This window comes from Phymastichus coffea, unplaced genomic scaffold (assembly GCF_024137745.1).
Source record: "Phymastichus coffea isolate CEN01 unplaced genomic scaffold, Cenicafe_Pcof_1.1 PCOF00151, whole genome shotgun sequence".
NCBI classification, from domain to species: Eukaryota; Metazoa; Arthropoda; class Insecta; order Hymenoptera; family Eulophidae; genus Phymastichus; species Phymastichus coffea.
In genome coordinates, this window is record NW_026706962.1 from 372,204 (window position 1) to 392,993 (window position 20,790).

The 20,790-nt window shown below is 43.5% G+C and overlaps 1 protein-coding gene across 8 annotated transcripts in view; it reads left to right on the forward strand.

The window, feature by feature from the left end:
* Window positions 1-20,790, forward strand: part of LOC131672464 (protein grainyhead) — a 46,988-nt gene that overhangs the window by 23,201 nt on the left and 2,997 nt on the right. For 4 of the 8 annotated variants that reach the window (XM_058949688.1, XM_058949690.1, XM_058949691.1 and 1 more), the window contains 11 exons: window positions 5,920-6,459; window positions 11,531-11,867; window positions 11,960-12,337; window positions 12,789-13,063; window positions 15,001-15,169; window positions 17,650-17,761; window positions 18,050-18,144; window positions 18,225-18,395; window positions 18,679-18,864; window positions 19,315-19,812; window positions 20,600-20,664. In XM_058949688.1, the coding sequence (XP_058805671.1) occupies window positions 5,920-6,459; window positions 11,531-11,867; window positions 11,960-12,337; window positions 12,789-13,063; window positions 15,001-15,169; window positions 17,650-17,761; window positions 18,050-18,144; window positions 18,225-18,395; window positions 18,679-18,864; window positions 19,315-19,812; window positions 20,600-20,664 (2,826 nt within the window). Of the gene's footprint in view, window positions 1-5,919; window positions 6,460-11,530; window positions 11,868-11,959; window positions 12,338-12,788; window positions 13,064-15,000; window positions 15,170-17,649; window positions 17,762-18,049; window positions 18,145-18,224; window positions 18,396-18,678; window positions 18,865-19,314; window positions 19,813-20,048; window positions 20,115-20,599; window positions 20,665-20,790 lie in introns of those variants that run through there. The other 4 variants (XR_009302627.1, XM_058949692.1, XM_058949693.1 and 1 more) reach the window with 4 other exon arrangements.

Here is a 20,790-nt window from a genome sequence, read left to right on the forward strand (position 1 = left end):
ATATGGGGAGAAATCCATCCTCCGCGTGGATCGTAGGAGCAAGCTCGATCGACAGGAAGAACCTTTTTTGCAGCGATGCTTGCCACGGACTGGCGACTTGAAGGCGTAAGCGCACAAGGCAAGGCAATCGATACGCTAAATAATGCGGGCTTCGCAAGGGATGCGTGTCATCCTTTCGAGCAAGTAAAGTGTCCAGGAATACTCGGCTGACTTCTCGCGCGCTAATAAACTCAGCCACCCCATCGTTAAAGCGTGTGTGTGTGTGTGCAGCAGCAGCAGCAGCAGCAGCAACATCCCCGAGCATAAAGCAATCTCGGGGTGCGTGCCAGACAATGGAGCTTTTTGTTTATTCTAGCTCGGCTGCTGGCCCCGAGCAAGGGAAGTGTGAAAAAGGGTAATAATATAGTCTCGCACAGGTACAGGCAGCATAGCCTGTACGCGCCGAAAAGGCATCGCGCGAAGCGAAGCGCTAATGGTTGAACGCCGCGAGCATATCCCGTGCAGAGATTGCCTCACTCGCAACATCGCTCGTGCGCCGCTCCAGCAAACCTGAATCTCGCTCCCTGTATCAGCTGACTCGGACGCCTGCTGCGTTTCCCCGCTCGCGAATACTCGGGCAATAACTATCAAACACCGTGCCTGCAAAGCAACGAAAGAGAAACTCAACAGAATACCAAAGCTAATTGCGCACCAGGCTGAAGATAGCGCGGTACGCGCGTACCTATGGCCTGCGCAACTATCGCGGCATTCTGATACATTAATTGCGCGTATGCCTCCGATGACAGAAATAGCAAACGAAACGCGGCAGGAAGTTCGCGCCGTCGCGTCGCGCCAATATCCGTCTGCGTGTAACTACATTGTACCTCGCTATCGCTCAGCGCATACCTTTGGACTTTGCTGCTTGTAAAACTGCTTTGGACCTTGCCCTGTGCCATGTGAGTAGGTGCACTCAAAAGTAACCCTCCTATTTTGCCCGTAAAAGGTAGTTTGTCCCATGCGGAACTGCTTACGAAAGCTATTTTTCTTAAATAACGTGAGACGCATCATCGTCAAATACATTTCCAATACTCGTTACGATTATTTTTTTTAAATAATACTTAATTCCATTCTTTGGACTAATTGACAAGTTGTACATTTCTGTTTGTTGTGAGCTCGTATCGGTTATACCCGGCCAAAGGATGTCATCAAAGCGGCATGATCAATGTACACGCTGAGTCAATTCCGATTAGTGCTTACGAAAGAGTCAAAGGCGACCAATCGGACGGCACGAAAAGCCAAAGAGCTGAAGAATTAGCTCATTTGGGCACAGCGTAGACGTTGTAAAATGGATTCGCCGTTCGGCAATGACTAATATCTATGAACTTTCACTGTTTCGTAGCAGGGACGTGATGTTACAGTGCCATGCCGCTGTAGCACACGTAAATTAAAAATCTGTCCAGATTCATACTGGTTTGGCCTATACCTTAAAAGGCAAATAAAGGATCCTGAAAAATATCTCTTTGCTTTTAGCGAGCTGTTTTATTGATTGATTTATAGAAATTGCAAATGCTTTGGCGACGGGTGCTGTAGCAAGAAAAAGACGGCAGAAGGTAATAAGCGTTTCGTCTGGAGATCCCGACTGGACTCAAGCTTCATGTGGAATGATACACAGTGCAGTCTCTTTATAAATTATATCGGAGTACGATCAGCCAAGGAGCACTCATGTTGTTGTTCGAAGAATTACTCGAATCTTTAGCATTGTGCTTAGCTATTTCAGTCCCGACATATTAGTATTTAGCCAACTTATCTTTAGTCTCATATTCAATACTGGCACATTGTTTTACAGCAAATGCAATCTCTTTTCTCCAACTAAACACGATGGAACATAGGTATTGCAAGAGATAATCATGTCGGATATTTTTACCGGAAACGCTAGCTCAATTTGTGACTAATAATTCAATCAGTGCGATAAGTTAGCATAGTACGATTTAGAGTCACGAAGTTGGGTAACCTTGACGAGTAGAAAGCAAGGCCGCAGACGGACGCTATCGATGTGATTTCCCCGTTTTTAACGATTTAAACATTCAATTCCATATGTATTGAGAAGAGAGAGACTAGTGCACATGCAAGCGAGATAGAGAGGTAGAGAGGGAGAGAGAGAGAGAGAGAGAGAGAGAGAGAGGGAGAGAGAGAGAGAGAGAGAGAGACGGGGAGATCGAGAGGGGTAAGTACGGTTCCTACGACCCTCGTCGTTCCATCAAAGTCAGCCAAGACAACCCTCACGCGTTTCGTTTGCTTTGTCCCGATGAGCGTGTCCAATGTCTTCGAGGAATACGTAATGTGCGCGCGCGCTGTATATATTCCCGCTCCACGCTTAACGAATTTTCATCGATGACACAATGCTGATCGGGACAACATTGCAAACGAGTCCCGATTAAACTATCAGCCAAAGTATAAGCTGACGAAGCTCATAAATAATTAACAATTTCCGGCATTGAACCCGTAAAACATAATGACGCGCAAGTGCATATTGACGAGAATAAAAGGACAAAATAAGTGATCTATTAGTTGCGCGTTTATTTATTTATGTACTTACTCGCTGCGTGAATCATTAATCAATCAAGCATCGGCGCAGAATACCGCACGATAATGCAAATACGAGCTGAAACGACCGATAAGAAGAGGTAGAGCTTTACTAGACTACCGACGACAAATTGCACGAGTGCACGCTTCTGCACGTGATGCAGTTTTATTATGCAGAGCAAGCGAACACCAAGCTTAACGCTAATTACTCTGCGCTCGCGCGATCAGGCTTCTTCCTTCTTATTTTCTTTTTTTCTTAGTTTGTTTTTTGCGTGATCGATGGACGCTCGCACTTGGATTAACCATAACGAGAAGTCGATCGGAATGGATGTGTTAGGTTCCAGAAAGTGGCGGTCGAGGAGAATCTTATTATTAAATATTAATAGGGGCTTTGCTCGAGTGCTCACAAATGCTCATCTCTTTGCACAAAGAAACAGCATGTAAAGTATCACAACTGACGTTATATCAACACTCGTGCAATAAATTCACTGTGAAGTTCCAAGTGAGCTTTACAGCGCGTTTCGCGATAAACAATAATGCAAGCTACAGTACGGATGCCGGCGCGTCCGTTCCACGAGGCGTCTATAGGGCTATTCGTTCGTGCTGGCGCTCGGGTGAAAAAGAAATGTTGAACGATGAATAAGTCACTTGGCAATAGCTTCCTAAACAACTTGCGAAGATTAGCATTTACTCGGACACGTGCCACGCGTCTGGCGGTCGTGGCGAAAAAGTGGAGGCGCGTGGGCGCTGTCGGAGGCCGCAAATCGTCAAGTTTATTAAAATGCGCAAGCGTTCGCACGCGAGCAAGTGCATATGCGAAAGGGCGAAGAGTCGCGTGGACGGCAGCCGCGTGGAGCTGAATACCTGATGCTACCATACGTCACGGCAGCTGCTCTTAATTTGCTTCTTTTCTCGCTCGTCGCGCTCATCGCAGTCAAGCTTGCAGACGGACTGGCGAGCTTGTGCATCGAAAAAACTTTAACGTTTCATTCGCGTACGTCCTACGACCTGTTACGTTATTGCTAATTGACTGCTTTACGGGCCTATCAACGAGTCCGACCTATGGCTACTTCGCGCGTCCACTCCAGTCGATGAATGCCAGCTGTGTTACTACGAGTAGCTCTGTAGAATACGGCGAGTTCCGCCGCCGCAGACATAATTATGATTGGATCTTCCGCCGCGATATAGGAATTCGTTTTGAAAATACACTTGAGTGACAGCAAGAATTCTCATCTGATGGACGCTGTCGGTCCTGGGCTATCTTGTACTTCCATCTCACATGGCGGTCAGCGTGAGACAGAGACGTGATTCTTAATTAACAAATATTCGGAGAAATCAAAGGTTATACGAGAAAGAAACGGCGAGAGAAGTAAGAGGGATAACTTGCACCGCTTCGACGAACAAGTCTCTACTGGGGGCCTATAATGAAATCGATGAGTTTTTTGTGGTATCGGATGGTGCACAGTGCAGACTCCCAAGTCACGTACGCCGAGCAATAGATCTGCGAGCCATGCGCTTTTCGGAATTCCATGTTAGAGAGTCTACTTTTTCAGCTTTTCTCGGAGAACACGCATGCGTACGTTTTTCCCTTTTCGAGATCGAAGCTTGATCAGCGATTATCTCGGCCGTAAAGTGCGTAATTAAACGACTGTGTGCGATTTGAGCCTCGTGCGTAATTCAAACATTAAATTTCAAAGAATCGAGCAATTTGTAAGCATCTGTTTTCCACTTGCAGTGCGCAAGAGTTGTACCGTATAGTTTTTTGCAGGCCGTATTGTGCCATTGAAAATCCCTTGACGATGACGAGTTGAGATCAAATCGGTGAAAAAAGCATTTACGCGTAGGTATTAGCGCATTCCCACAGAGACCAAATGAGCAATTGCATGACAAAGAAATCTTCCCAATTAACGCACAATTACCAATTGCTATGCTTAAATCTTTGTTAATTGAAAAACATATTCAGATGCTGATGAATTTATTTCCCTTCCTAGGAAAGCGCGGCGCTAATGATCGGTTAGTGAAAAGCCTCGCTAAAAGACATACGTCCACTATGAACGAGATGGCGAAAAAATAAAGAAACAGGACACGGAGGACCGTCTGAATAGACGATTGGGTGGGCAAGCGACGCGCACCGGATGCTGCAGCATTGCCATTCTCTCTCTCTCTCTCTCTCTCTCTCTCTCTCTCTCTCTCTCTCTCTCTCTCTCTCTCTCTCTCTCTCTCTCTCTCTCTCTCTCTCTCTCTCTCTCTCCCTCTGTCTCTTTTTCAGTCGACAATGATGCCCGAAGAGCACGCTAGGACAATGAGCATGGTGGCGTGGCCTGAGTAAACAGAGTCGTTCGGGTAGAGAAAAATATTTGCACAGGATTGAACTGGAAAGGCGATGCCTCTCATTATCGGTACCAAAGTCTTCTTTCGCATATATATACGGCCAGCTGCGCCACAGGTAGAGAGATTGATTTGATATGCATAAATTAGAGTGCGAGAGGGGGGAGCAGATAAAGTTTGTATGTGCGCATACGGCATCGAGACTCTGCCGCCTTTGTATAAATTGATGACTATAACGCTAGTGGAAGCCGAAGGGGTCTATAATAATTAATCATGGTAGTAAGCGCCTTTATTTGGTTCTTCGGATAACCGAATGATATCGTTCTTCTGAGTTGTACAAGAGACATATGAAAGTCGACGCGGAAGGGTTACGTGCTAATTTTTGCCGCAACGAAAACAATTACGCATCTGCTTTTTTCGCTTAGCAAAAGTTGCCACAAACTTGCTCGCTTCGATATCACCTTAGAAAGTTTCAGCAGAAGGAGCCGAAGAAGCTCCGTCTAATGATGTCTATCGGGGACATAGAAAGTCTCGGTAATTGTCGTTGCTGTTTTCTCGAACTAATACGCACAGCATGGGAACGGAGGAAAAATGCGCTATCGGTCTTCAAGTTCAACTGAGCTGACGCTGATTTCTCGCGGTATATTTCCTTCGAATTCAATATTTTTCCTTACGCAATTGACATTAAACGGTATCTACTATACGAGCTTTGAGCTGGTGACGGCCAAAATCGAAAAACCGCATCATTCAATCAATTCACATGGCAATGTTTACGTGCGTGCGCCGTTAAAACCTCAGGTGTACGTACATTGAAACAGCAGCAAGCCTGACACACCGTTTTGATTGCCAAAGTGGGAGAAGAAAAGAATGAATGAATGAATGGTAATCTTTATTTACCATAGATAAAAATAGCAATATTTAATGAATTATGCATACAACGTGACATTCACGATAACAAAAGTGTAACTTAACTAACTTGAGAGAGTATTTCTTAATTTCTTCATTGATCGATCGCTGTCTCTGTTACAGAAGGCGTGGCCGAAGCGACAACGATCCTGGAGTCGAGGACGGGCCGACCAGCTACGCCCGTTCCGAGGACAACGACGACGATTCGACCGGTACTCAGCAGCAGCAGCAGCAGCAGCAGCATCAACAGCAGCAACAGCAGCAGCAGCAGCAGCAGCAGCAGCAGCAGCAGCAGCAGCAGCAGCAGCAACAACAACAGCAGCTTGGCGAAGCTGGTGAGCCTCAAGCAACGGGTAACGGTGAAAGTGGTGGCGGAGAAGCGACAGCAGAGGTGAGCAACGACCCAGAGGTGCAGAAAAGGGTCGCCGCGGTGCAGGTGCAGGTGCAGGGCATGGAGGGCGACTGGCGAACTTACTGCGAGCATCCGCTGTCGGTCGCCACCGCGGCCATGCTCAATTTGCAACAGCAGCACCAGGTCACCGCGGTTAGTGGCCATCCGGCCGACGATCCTGCAGCTAGTTACGTCTACGAGTATTACAGTACTAAATTGCCTGATAAGCCGAGCGACGTCAAATTACCACCTACACACGAGATATGGTCTACGTGAGTTCATTACTCTTATACATAAACAAATATATACATAAATAAGTATGTGTGCGTGTATGCATGTATGTATATGTATTTCGGGACGACAAGCAGTAATAATTAATATTGTTTTATCGAGAAATCAATTATCATTTCGCCGTATGAAAGCCTCTTCCGTCTGTTTTATTCTACTGTGTACTTCCGAGAGTCATAAAATCCACGTAAAAGCGTACTCACAGTTAAGATTTATATCAAAGAATAGAAAGAACGTTCGTATAAGCTATTACGCATACTCATCCGAAAAAAGCCCTGAAAATAAGTGAGTCGGCAGTTAACAGACGGCCAAGTTCACTGGATGGCCACAAATTTATTATTCATAAAAGGATCTAGTAGCGCGCGTGTGACGTTCCGGGAACGCTGTACGCGTGCGCGCACCTTTGAATTTATGTGCAACAAGTAAACTTGTTAGAGTGGTCAGCAACCCACGCATACACATTACGAAACTTTAGGATACGGATCTCGAGAGCCCTTGACAATTGCCAACAAAGATGCCAATAAATTGTCCACTGCAAACAAATGCTACAGCAACAAAGGCAAGACGATATAGAATTTTACAAAATATCGTGAAAGTGTCCGTAACCTTTCAATAACTTAAAGGCTCGTGAGGAGGACGACGATCGCTGAGCTCAGATGCGCGCGACGATATGTCGACAGCCTGAAATTTCCTTGTTTTCTTCACTCGAGTAACAAGCGATTGCCGATCAGTCACGAGATGTTGTCAAGTCACGCGTTGTATGGTTCGTTAATATAGAAAAATGTTGACCGAGTTGATGTTTTCAACTCGGTCGAATTGGGTGTCAACCGTAGTAAATTTTACTTGCTTTTGTCGTTCAATACACTCGTTACGTTTCTATTTAGTCGACTGTTTGATATCATGAAAGTGACTTCTTTATTTTTAAACAAAATCTAAACTTGTTCAAAAGCATCGGTAGACGAAAATGAGCACATGTGCATTCATCACGTGTTACATTAAAATTTGGATAATGTTCTACCCCGCGACTGCAAATCTGATAGTTTAAATAAATAAAATTTAAGCTGTGAAGCTTAATAGGAATAGTTCACTACGTAAATTTTCCGAGTATAACTTATTTACAAAGTTGTTTAAGAGCATATCGCCATAGCCTTCATTTGCAGAATTTTTGTCAATATAAATATGAATATAATACATCCTTGTAGGAAGGGCGCACTAGCTTTCTCAATGCCGTACATAATCTTATTGGATGGTCTACGTTAGGAGTACCGGTGCCTTCCGGTCCATTTGCTCGGTTTGCAAACTGTTGTACTAACTCGCTCTATTCCGCTCGCTGGCACCCCAATCATTCGCTCGGGGGTCTGATGTGAGAGGATTGCTGGTCGCACTTTTGATTTATATCGAGCGCTTAGCATATTTTGTAATTTACTGTTTGAGGACGCGCTCAACAGATGCGAATTCGAAAGCAGCAGCAGCGGCAAGGGCAACGTTTGCAGTACAAAAAACGCTATCGCCCGAAGCGTTGTTCGACAACGAGGGATGCTGCTTCTTATCCCCGCTTCAATCTTCGCGAGATAGTTATCGCCAACGAGAAGAGCTACGCGGATTTTAATCTAATTTTCATTGCTACCTGGCCCTCTCGCAGAACGCCTAAGCGTCGGATCAATTACCCTTGCAATCACTGTATGATACGCACTGCAGGTATATCGGGTAAAAAATAAAAGTTTATTTGTTTCTAGTTGCAACTTTCATCTCTTGCCAGGTTCATTTTTTGCTTCGTAGGCCAGCAGCAGTAGCAGCGCTATTTTAATGAGATGAAGCGGATGAGTTATATCGCTATAGGCAAAAAGGGGTCTCGCGCGTTGTGCACGGAATGAATAATGATGAGCTTATTCTTTCACTCGCTTCTCCAGATAAACAAATACTCGCTTGTCTCAATAATGTTCTTGTCGGAAAAATGAACTTACAATCAATTTTTCAGCGACAACTCTAGTTTGTAGTTATAATGTACCTATATACATGTTTGTATGAGTGTGTTCCATGAATCATCGCTCGTTTGCTTTTGCGCGATTAACATAAAAAGTCGAGGTGTAAAACGAGGAATTCACACACTTTAACGTGCGCCCTCGTTACGTTTGTGAGCACACGTCCCGTTTAACCCTGCCGTACGTAATCACTGTACGGCAATCTCTCTCTCTCTCTCTCTCTCTCTCCCTCGTGTGCGCGGCATTACAATAAACGCGCACTATGTGATTTTCCGCGAAGAAGCGGCGCGTGCCACACGACTAGACTGGACAAACCCGAAAGCGTCGCTTCTGGGAACGACGTGTGTATGCAGAGCTGGTGTCGTTGTTCCGCAAGCACTTAATTAACGAGGAATTTTTATTTTTTCCCACAATACGCGCGATGAGATGTGCTACTGTTTTTAGTGCGCCAAGTATTACGATTTGTGGACGCCAGCTACGCTTTGCCGACTTCTATGGCTGAACCCTCAACTTTTGTTTAATCTCTACGTTGATCCTTGTCGCCAGATTCATACAACTCGGCAATGTCACTCTTAATTTGTCAAAACATTAAGTGCTTTTCGTCAAGGTTATTTAACGCATGCTGCTGCTCGCTCATGTTTTGACCCTTACTTTCCATTCGAGCAAGCGGTCATGTATTTTAGAAATTTTACTTCGGTCAATTTTTGATTTTTCATATGACACTGCATAAATATATCGACGGAAAGAGAAAATACGCTTGTGGTTTCATTGGTCGATACAAAATTCACCTCGCACGTTCGAGCCAATCTCTCCATACTTTTCCCGCTATATTTATTTCTTGATTCAAAGGAGGAGAAGAAAATCTAGCCAAGACGTATAGTCGATAAGGCAGCCGGACTTACTGTAAGCGGCTTTACTGTAAACTACGTAACACATCGCTCTTTCGGTGTACATATATCCGGTTTGAGAAATCCCTGCCCGCCACTGCCGGTTTTCACCTGTGCTGCTACTGGTTGCTGTCAAGGGGTCAGGTCGCAGAACAAGCTTTACGGCCCTCGACCTCCCACTCCGCAAGTTCTTCCTTTGACAAATGGTTCTTTTTCTACTTAATGTTTTTTCGCCAGAGTATAAGGGATCGCATGCTTATTTTTTTAAAGTCACTTGTTTTTAGGAGCGAGGATTTCAGCATTTTAGATGAAAATATTCGTTACTTATATTCATTTTCACAAGTTATTAGAAATAATCAAATTTTTCTAACTTTTAGCATAAAAAATGCGATGCAATGGCGGTGATGCTAGCACAATTCTGGTTTTCCTCTGCATGTCAGAACTTACAAGTTGTCTGCAAATTCAAAGCAAACTTGAAGTCGACGATACTTGAATATTAATTACAATGATTGTTATCAAGCCGATACTAGAAATGAAAAATTCGAAAGAGGATTTTTTCCTTTCGGACCTGTCCGAAATCTCGCAGTACGTGCTCTACATGTGAAAAGATGAATGATTTACAAACTTGATATGAATAAGCAGCGACAAAAGTAGAGTAGACGTAGTTATGTGCAAACGTGACACTGCAAAACAATTGGTACTTATTAAAAAATATAAAAAAATTGTTATATGCATATATATAATTTTTTTATAAACTTTCTTATATAAATGGCTAAACACGCAAGTGAAGTTATATATGTACAACTGATGTGACAGACTTATTCGAGTAGTATATACACATTGAACTTGTACGTTTGCACTTTGCACGTCAGAAAGAAAGAAATGTCAATAAAGATTTAAGATGAAAGCTCGAGGGTTTTACGTTGTCGAACAGTTGTAGAAGAGGCGATGACGAAGGTGCGAATTATGACGGGGAAAGGATCTTTTGCTCAAGCTATTATCACGAGCTGCATCGTCAAATTTTATGAAGATGTTGAAAATCATGTATAATAAATAATTATCGCTTGATGTTTTGATATTTCTTATCACTCAAGAATAAACAATTTTTATTCATGCGGTGAGAATAGGTTTAATATTTAATACTTAATGGAAATTAAATATATTTGATAACTTTTAACGCTGAGTGAATGTTAAAATATCGATGATTGACAAAATTCGTCCATATTTGTTTAATCATCATTAATGCAAATACACTTTCATGCGAACGAAAAGAATCATTCTCTCACGAAAAGTAAAAGCTTGTTTGCGTCGGATTCCAGGAGAGACGCCTCCTCTCTCTCTCTCTCTCTCTCTCTCTCTCTCTCTCTCTCTCTCTCTCTCTCTCTCTCTCTCTTTCTTTCGCTCTCTCGCTCTATTCTAATAAAAATCTTGGGACGGCAATAAAATTTTTGCCCCCTCACTTGTCTGTTTCATAAAAATTGTTTGAGCCCGCGAACGATGGTACAGTTGAGTGGTGGCGTGTCATCCCTTCTCCCCAGTTTACACGTACGAGGTGGTAGTGCGGGACACGGACGTATTGAGCGAAGTAGTTAACATGTTATATTTAGCATGATAATACGGATTCACAATGGCGGCACCCTTATAAACTGCCAACGCCGTGCCTACCCCACGGTCAGATGCTTCCATACAATAAGGGACTGTATGTTCGCGTCTTCTCTCCATCTCTTTCTCTCTCTCTCTTTCTCTCTCTATCTCTCTCTCTCTCTCTCTCTCTCTCTCTCTCTCTCTCTCTCTCTCTATCCTCGATACCTGATCTCTCGTCGCCACCTGCGACCGAGTCACAGCTAAGAAGAAACTTGCTCAAGTCTCGAGGCTATGGGCTCTCATGAATTCGGCTTAAATGAAATGGATCCACTCTCGTTCGCTCTCTGTATACGCTTCGATTTTTCTAATGCAATGCTAATCCGCACGATACGTGACTCGCGTGCGCGCGCGCATTCGCGCACGCGTGTGAACTGAGGGTCGTAGAAGCTAAGCTACGTATGATCGTCGAGAAAAATTGTATGTTAGGAAATCAGTGGATTCGAAAAATTAGTTTGCATACTACTTCCGCAATCTATAATGCATGCCTGATCGAGTTACATCTCGTTCGCATAACAACACATTCGATTTTTGCACACGAATAGGGGAGTGATGGGCCAAAAGCTGCTCGTGCAAGAGGGAACGCCGAGCGGCGCCACGGCTAGACTCGAGACGGGTGCAGAAAGTTCCAGCGAGCTGCACCATTTTCTCCACCAGTACAATCAACAATCGCATAGCCCTGGACAAGGCTTGCAAGGTGGACTTCCATTGCCATTGAGTCCGCAATCGCAGCAGGCTGCAATCGCTGGCGTTAAGCGAGAACCAGAAGATTTGAGTTCATCGAGGGGTGGACAACAGCCGACAGCCAAGAGGCACAAACAGAACCAGCCAGACAGCCCCACGCCACCGGGCATGTATCACCATCATCAGCATCAGCTACAGGTACGCAGCTGTCGTATCTACGTGAATTCGCACGTTTTTCGCTCAGCCAGCAATACCGAATCGACAGTTTGCTAAACTATGGCATTTTACAGTACGGCAGCCCATACGACCCGTACGGCGCGTGCAGCCCTCGACTACAGACCTCCTATACCTCGGGTTCATCGAACAACGGCAGCAGTGGCTCGAACGGCTCGGCTGCGGGATTGCATCAAGAGAGCACGGCAGTTTATGTCACGGGCGATGCGTTGGCGCCTCTAGTCTCGTCGGGCTCGACGTCTCTTCCTACATCGACGGCATCGTACACGAGGTACGAGGTGGTTCCAAGTTCGTACGCGACCACACATGCCATCCGCTCATCGTCGAGTAGCAGCAAAGTGCTCACCGTTGACTTGCCAAGCCCCGACTCGGGAATCGGCGCCGACGCGGTTACGCCAAGACAGGATCATCACCAGCCTGCCGCCTTGCACCAGGTTTGCCAATCATTATTGCGCCTTGTTTTCTAAATCAATGATAGAATAATTAGTTCCACCGTCCTTAGCTCCGAAACCAATCAACGGTTGAAATATCACTCGTTCCTCGATAACATTCTGTGCGTCACTGTGATCGCAAGCTCGTCCGAGATTCGCGCATCAAAGCAGCTGTACGATATCTTCATTCAATTATCTTACATTGACACTATATTAAATACCAATATCGATCGCAAAATTGACGTCATGGCAATCTCATGCATTGTAGTTATATTGTTTAATTTTGCGAGAATGCCAAATACGAAACTCCCTTCCGCAAATCTCACGTGATGTGGTGATCTCCTTGTTGACATTTAGTTTACATAGGCACTTCGGCTGATTGCCGTAGCTGCTCTGGCAAAATAAGCTACATCTAAGCATGGCTTGTTTTTTACCGTTGGCTTCTGCATTACAGTCGTCATTTGATTACACGGAGCTATGTTCGGGGGGTGGCACGGGTCCCACAGCAGCAGTAGTCCTTGAAAGTGGAGCCGTGATTCACCAGCCTCTTCAACTGCAACTTCAACAAGGACACACGCAAACAAGCCAGGTGCAACGGACAACTACTGCTGGAACCTTAGTGTCATCAGGAGCAACCACGCCAAATTCCACTTCAACCCCGCCCAGATCGAGACCCTGGCATGACTTTGGCCGCCAAAACGATGCCGACAAAATTCAGATACCAAAACTGTTAGTACCAATATATATCCTGTATAAATCGATGAAAAATTAACAAAGTAGACCTAATTTCCGGTGACATAGCTTGGTTGTACAGCAACGAAATAGTTGTAACCGCTAATGTCGTTACGCAGCAGCCAGACAGTTAAAATAATAGCAACGCCGAGCAAGAATTTCGCTACCGCATGAGAGCAACATGATTGGCCGCTCGAAAGTATTTGATTGCCGCTCGATCGTAAGACTGCAGCTACTACTTTTTCTTTGCCGTTGCTATACTTGTCCGAGCACGGAGAAAATATTTGCTAGTCGGAGCTGGCTATCTGAATCTACGCGCGTACACGCGTATATTTATCAAATTATTTCTCGACGCATAACGATATCGATTAATAGATATCTTTTTGTTGGATGAACTTCCGTGGCCAATGATGCAAATAAGCGTACAAAGGAAAGATAGAAAGTGAGAGAGAAAGACTGACAGATAGAGCACTTACTATTATTTTATGTCTTTATACACATTGCTCATTTGCAAAAATAGCCTTGGATAGTGATTCTCAATTAAGAAATCTCGCACTCTATCGAAGATTTTCTCGAGGTCTTTCGCGTATGGTTTAATGTATATACATATGAATGCATTAGCATAGTACGCGGCATGTGCGTATAGAATGCACTATAACAAGGTGGAAAAAGTAGGCGGCTATACAGGACGTTCACCCGCCAACAACTGTCGCCGCGCCGTCGCTCGCACTTATCAAAGTATATATCTGAGTGGTACGCTGCTTCTCCTGATGTAGCATTGATGAAACAATAACAAATAATATATGAGGCTCAATATAATACACTTATTTTTATTGAAACGACGCGTAACGAGAGAGAGAGAGAGAGAGAGAGAGAGAGAGAGAAGTAATGGATTTGTTGTGCTTAAAACTTTACCGTTGAGGGATGTCCTGCTGCTGGTGAACATGGTTCAAGAAAGTAAAGAAAAAGAGGGAACGAGAGGGGGGGGGGGATACGCCAGGCAAGGTAACAGAGGTGTTTAATGTTGACAGCAAGCAATCGCAACTGATAGAGTCCCTCACTTCCTTCGGATAAAAAATACGCCAATTTGTCTTTTCTGTGCACAGAGAGATTAAGATAAGCAAACTTCCTGAGTTAAATACGTCGTACTCAATACAAATTCAATCTCATCTAAAGTGCAGGTTCACGTGGGACTTAATCGCCAACTTGAAAATTATATGTCTACTTTCTTTATTGTATTATTCAGTTTACATCATACACAAATTGCTGGTTTATAGTTTTTTTAAATAAAATAATTAAAAAATTCGCTACTTTGATACAATTAAGTTTATTTATTAGCCGATTACGTTTCTCTTCGTTTGTTAGAGAATTTCATTGTTTATTTATTATTTTGCTCAATTATTTATTTTTTTAGAAAAACTATATATATATATATATACGTGCGCACACACGCATATATATATACGCACCTGAAACGTAATATTGCGCTACGGAAACTACTGTAGCGTGTGGTAGGCATGACACTTTCGCGCGGGCGCTTTTCGTCGCGGCAGCTTTCATCGCAACGCCTCGATCTAAATCGGTTTACAGCTCGATATCTCGCGGAGCTGAATAAAACATCAAGCGGAGTACTTTTACATGGTAAAAAACACACACACAACCATAAGAAGTCACCAGAAAACGGAATGTCATCGGGCGCGTCCTTAAAACAGATGATAATTGCTGCACTGCGGGAGCTTTCTTTTCAAGTTTTTCAATGGCACGCCCCGACTAACGATCTACTCTTAGATTTCTCGCGATCGGCAAAAATTGGCATAACCCCACGGGGCAACGTGAAAGTCATTAGTAGATCTCTCCTCTCGATACATTATAGCAAGCCACGGCCACTTTACGATGTGTGATATATACATGTATGTATCTGTAATTTGTTTTAGCTACTCGGCATATGGATTCAAATACCACCTGGAGTCACCAATCAGTACTTCGCAGCGTCGAGAAGACGATAGGATAACCTACATTAACAAGGGCCAATTTTACGGCATCACATTGGACTATGTACCGGACCCGGACAAGCCTCTACTCAAAACGGGACAGACCGTCAAGGTAAACGACTCCTGCGATTACTTCCGTCGCCTGGCTTGTTCACGAAGCATACTTGTTGGCGTGGACAGAGGAACGGCGATTGCCAGTCGTGGCGGCCACGACGACCACAATATGCCTCCGTTTATCTCCTCAAGTTTTTTCGTCGCGTAGCTGCTGTTCACTTCCAGCAGACATGTTTCACGGGTTATTTCTTCGTTCGCGGGTGCTTGCTAGCAAGCGCGCTAGACCGAGCGTATGTCGCCCAGCAAGATCTCCCATTTGAAATCCACTTGGAATACACTTGAACGGAGAAATCAATAAGAAAAATGTGCAGAATGATCGTTAAGTAGAGCTGTGAATCAATATAACTGCTAGCTACAAAAGAGCAAGCACTAATCTGCTTGGAAAGTTTTATTACGATTGTACCCTGTGCCTCTGATGTTCGACAATGGAAATGACTCGATAGAATGTTTGCGTTTTTCCACTGACTCGAGCTGGTAGGCTACATTCGCACACGTGCGTGCGCGTCAAGCAAACTTGCAGGTTTGGCGCGTGCAGGCATCTCTGCGAGATCTCGGCGTTCGAGCGAGCTGCTTAAGGTTCGCTTGGGGGGTAGAGAAAAACCAGTGGAATGAGGTCGTTTGTTCTCGCTCGCGCGTCGATTTTAATTGGCGACTAAACGCCGTACCGTTAGCAATTTCCATTGCGATAAAGCTCTCTTACTAACGCGCGCGCGTGAGCGAACGACCAATTTTTCTCGATTACGAGTTTCGCGAGTTTCAGCTTTCTTCTCGAGTTATATCACTTGGCGTGCAAGTGCGTGCGCGTATGTTTGCTATCTGGCGAATAGGGAGGGATCGCAATTTTTCCAGCGTTTCGACCGGATGCTCATACCCTGCCTTGGTAGAGTTTCACTACACGTATTGCGGATACGCGCTCGCGACGAAATTTCAGAAGAAAAAAAAACAATTTAACCAGTGCTCGTGCAGGCTCAATGACAATTTTCACTTTCTATTTATCGCGTTCAATTACTTGCCAGTACCATAATTTTTTCTCGTCTCTCGTTCATAGGTTGCTGCTGAACTGGAGCGATTAAAGCGACGTTGTATAATGTCGCGCGCACGGACTGAATGATAACTGCGTTTGTAATAAAATGATTCGTAAAATTTATAACGTCTCGGCTACTCGGCTAATAACTATGTCGGGCATCGAGCGAGATAGATAGGGAGAGGGGGAAGGGGGAACGGAGAGAGAGAGAGAGAGAGAGAGAAAGAGGCAGACAGACAGAGCAGAAAGTGAGAATTATGGACTCCCTGCTGCCGCGCCAACTATGCAAATCTACACACGCTTCGTTGTTCTTATTGTCGCCTAATTCACTTCCTTTTCGCATGCTCGGTCGACTGCTAACAATTTTCCACTTAATTGAATTAAAAAAAAAATTAAAAAATGTCAAATCTTACCTCACGTTTATAGCGCCACTTGGCTTGTAGACATGAGCTCACCGAATTTGTCTGGTTGCGTATCGTGTTGCTTACCTGACGATACACGATACTCTTTGCAGGATATATACCCTATGCACATGCATGCACCAAGTATACGAATGCATACCGTCTCTTTACGCCTACCCGCGTTCACTGCAGTGCAGATACGCTCTTTTACGCAGCGCTTTTCTGTACGAGCGTGCGAGTGTTTTAGTCTTGTATATGCTGTATGCGTGTCGCTTGAACTGCCTTTTTTCATTTGCCTGTATGCTCAACACTGTTCGCAAAATCTAACACATCAGTACGTAAAATGCATAGATGTTTAAATATAATTCTGATTAAAGAACTACTTGAAAAACCTTCCTCTTCAACGAACATCAATCTGAATGGATGTACGCAACCAATAAAATTACTTGCACAACACATCCAGTAAACGGTCAATTGAAATACACTCGTTGTATATGTTACTTACATCATAAGCACTTATGTAAAGTTCTTGTTGAAAAATCCAGTTTCACGATCGCTTTGCATTTTGTTACATATAATAATAATAATAATAATAATAATGATGATGATGATGATGATGATGATGATGATGATGATGATGGTGATGATGATGATGATGATGATGATGATGATGATGATGATGATGATGATGATGATGATGATGATGATGATGATGGCGATGATGATGGCGATGATGATGATGATAAATGGATATTTTGACGATTGTATTCCAGTATAAAAGTCGAGCAACCAAGTCTAAAATAATAATTTTTTTAAGATTTATACAAAATATAATGTATAATATCGTGTGGGCAAGTACTGCCCGACAAAGCCGAAGATAAATAATATAGGCTTACGCGGAACGGAAAAAGACGCGACATACTATGTGGAAGAAAAGAAAAAGTTTCGACTTACGCCCATATGGTTATTACACATGTGTTAAATTAAAATAACGATGTGATGCGTACATTTGACAAATGAGTCTTAGCCATGTGCTTGTCCATGATTCCTCAGAGCGTGATTATGCTGATGTTTCGCGAGGAGAAAAGTCCGGAAGACGAGATCAAGGCGTGGCAGTTCTGGCACGGCAGGCAGCACTCTGTCAAACAGCGTATCCTCGACGCAGGTAAGATAAAAATCTATATTGATAATTTCCTAAACGGCATTTGGCCTCATAAATATTGCTTATAAAGTGCTTACGAGGAATTGCTTGCATGGACTATAATGATCGCAGGTAAGATGCAGCAGCTCATACTAAGCTTATTCAATTTCTTTAAATGATCGTTTCCTGCAATACTGTAATTTCAAATTAGGGATATGTCTTCTTTAGACGATGCACAAATACACCGAGTACGTGTGTTCCATCTGTTCTTTGTGCATTTATCCCTAATTTGACTTATCTGGATTTTTGCAGACACAAAAAACAGCGTGGGCCTTGTAGGTTGCATAGAAGAAGTGGCACATAATGCCATTGCCGTTTACTGGAATCCACTTGAGTCGTCGGCTAAGGTACTAGCTACACGATGCTAGGTTAAACTTGCTGTGCAACTTTTATTTCTAGCCCTTTTCTCACCTGTCTTATTTTTCAGATCAATGTGGCCGTACAATGTCTCAGCACTGACTTTTCCAGTCAAAAGGGCGTCAAGGGATTACCTTTGCATTTGCAAATCGACACGTATGAGGAACCACCAACTCACACTCACGTTTACACGCCACCAAATCATCGGGGTTACTGCCAAATCAAAGTGTTCTGCGATAAGGTATGGAATAATTCATCATTACAATAATACAACCAAGATAGATTCAGGAAATCGTATATGTATGTGCTTTTAAATGACATTGACGACGAATATAGAGAGTCGATAAGAATATTTTCGAGGTCGTTGTCATTCGGAGTTCAATTGTTCAAACAAAGAAGAAAGAAGGAACTCTGAAAACACTTATTTTCTTGATGACGAATATTTCGAAGTGTAATTTAAAAATCGGTATCACATTAGGTTCCATATATTAAATAGTAATATTGGTTGAATTTGGAATATTTAGGGAGCCGAGAGGAAAACACGCGACGAAGAGAGGAGAGCGGCAAAGAGAAAGATGACAGCAACGGGACGTAAAAAGTTGGATGAGCTTTACCATTCCGTCACAGAGAGAAGCGAATTCTATACAATGGCAGATCTACATAAACCACCGGTACTTTTTTCACCGCCGGCCGAACACACTATAGACAAGGTAATTATCAGCCTGACCCACCAGTGGTTCGGGTGCAGGATACAGTTCATGCGAGAATTTTCCAAATGTCTTTTCTGCAATGTTACGAAAAATAATACGTATTTCACTATAACGTATGTGTGCATTTTCATGTACGCTGCTCGTAGTGAAGTTGCGATTAGGATCGCCGCTTGAAGAAAACAAAACAATGCAAGAAATACGTATGTAGAATTCACGTTGTCCTGCTCTCCGCACCAAAACGCTCCACTAACCGCAACTCCTCTACATAACTTACGTTTAACACGTTATACATAACGAATAACTTTGATTTGAATATGTCTATCGATCGATCAATGTTGTCGCGCATATGCGCGTAAGAAATTTGCAAAAATGTAGTTAGTGGCAATTATTTGATCGTCGTTTAAAAAAGAACAAGTAGATAAAGAGAGAAACAACAAACATGTTTGCTAGTTCTCAACGATGGAATTGTCGGGCTTCTACGGGGGAGGCGGCGGTGGAGCGGGTGGCGGAGGAGGAGGAGGAGGCGGCGGCGGCGGCGAGACGGACAGCTCAAGTTTGAGTAACGGCGAAGTCGGTGGCTTGAAAGGTGCAAGTAGCCCCTACGCACCAAGTCGTGCCACTTTACCCGCGCTCAAGTTCCACAATCACTTTCCTCCCGACCCGAATTTGACGCACTCAATACACGACAAGAAGGACGCTCTTTTGATGCAGGTGCAGGAGCTACAAGGCTCGGTGCTGCAGAGCGTGCAACCTCAAATATTGACGAGCTCGCAACTTGTCGCTGCCGCCAATGCTGGCGGCACGCTTGGCAATAGGTTGCATATGCAACCGCACATGCGCGGCACCGACGCCGAAGATCGGGTCATGCTCTATGTCAGGCAAGAGTCGGAGGATGTCTACACGCCGTTACACGTCACGCCACCGTCCGTTCAAGGACTCCTCAATGCCGTAAGTATCCGTCCCGTCGATCGCTTCATACTAAACTGTCCTTCCTTCGATCCCTCAACTCAACTGGCCACCGATCCACTATTCCCCCAACAGGTACTTGACAGTTCTGTCATCTTCTACTTCCTATTTTCGATACCATTCTAATCCGAGACTTTGTATGATTTTTGTAATGTGTCATTATATCAAGTGTTTATACAAAGTCATAAAGGAAACTACTTAATATACGCTGTGCACAGGGAACTTCAGGGCCATATATCGGCGTCTGATGTATTCTTCAGATCTTCCAACGCAATACAAATTAGGTAATTTCCTTTATGATTTTTTACAGCTTTTGTCTTAATCAAATTAACATATTGTCATGAAATTAACATTTTTAAACGTTGCAACACAGCTGGTTATTTTTCATATACATTATGTATGTATACAATTTTTATTTATCCACTTGCGTCTCGGCTATAAACACTGTAGCGCTTCAGTAATAATAACCCATTATTAAACCACCATATCGTACGTTTATTAATTATCACTAATAAGCTCGTTCTAAACTAATCAACCGCGAACATTGCCAACTTGATCAAGTTATTGCAGCTTGATTTCTCATTCATGGCACATGGAGCATATATTGGTCTCAGAAAAAAGTGGAAAGCATTTCCTTTTTGTTTCTCTATAACCTTTCAAATAATTTTTCTTAAACTGTCATCTTTAATCTTTCATTGAAAATTGATAGGACAGAAGAACCATGAAAGTCTGTCAAAATTCTAATATTCTACTTTTTTCTATTTTACAGATTGAGTCAAAGTACAAAATTGCATCTTCGAGTATTAATAACCTCTATCGAAAAAACACTAAAGGGTAAGTTTAGCAAAGAGTTATCTTTGCTACGCGTGTTCGCCTTTAATATTATTGCATGCTCATTTAACCCACATTTTCTTGTGGCCCTACGAACAAATTTCTTCGTAATTTTTCAATGCTTCTTTT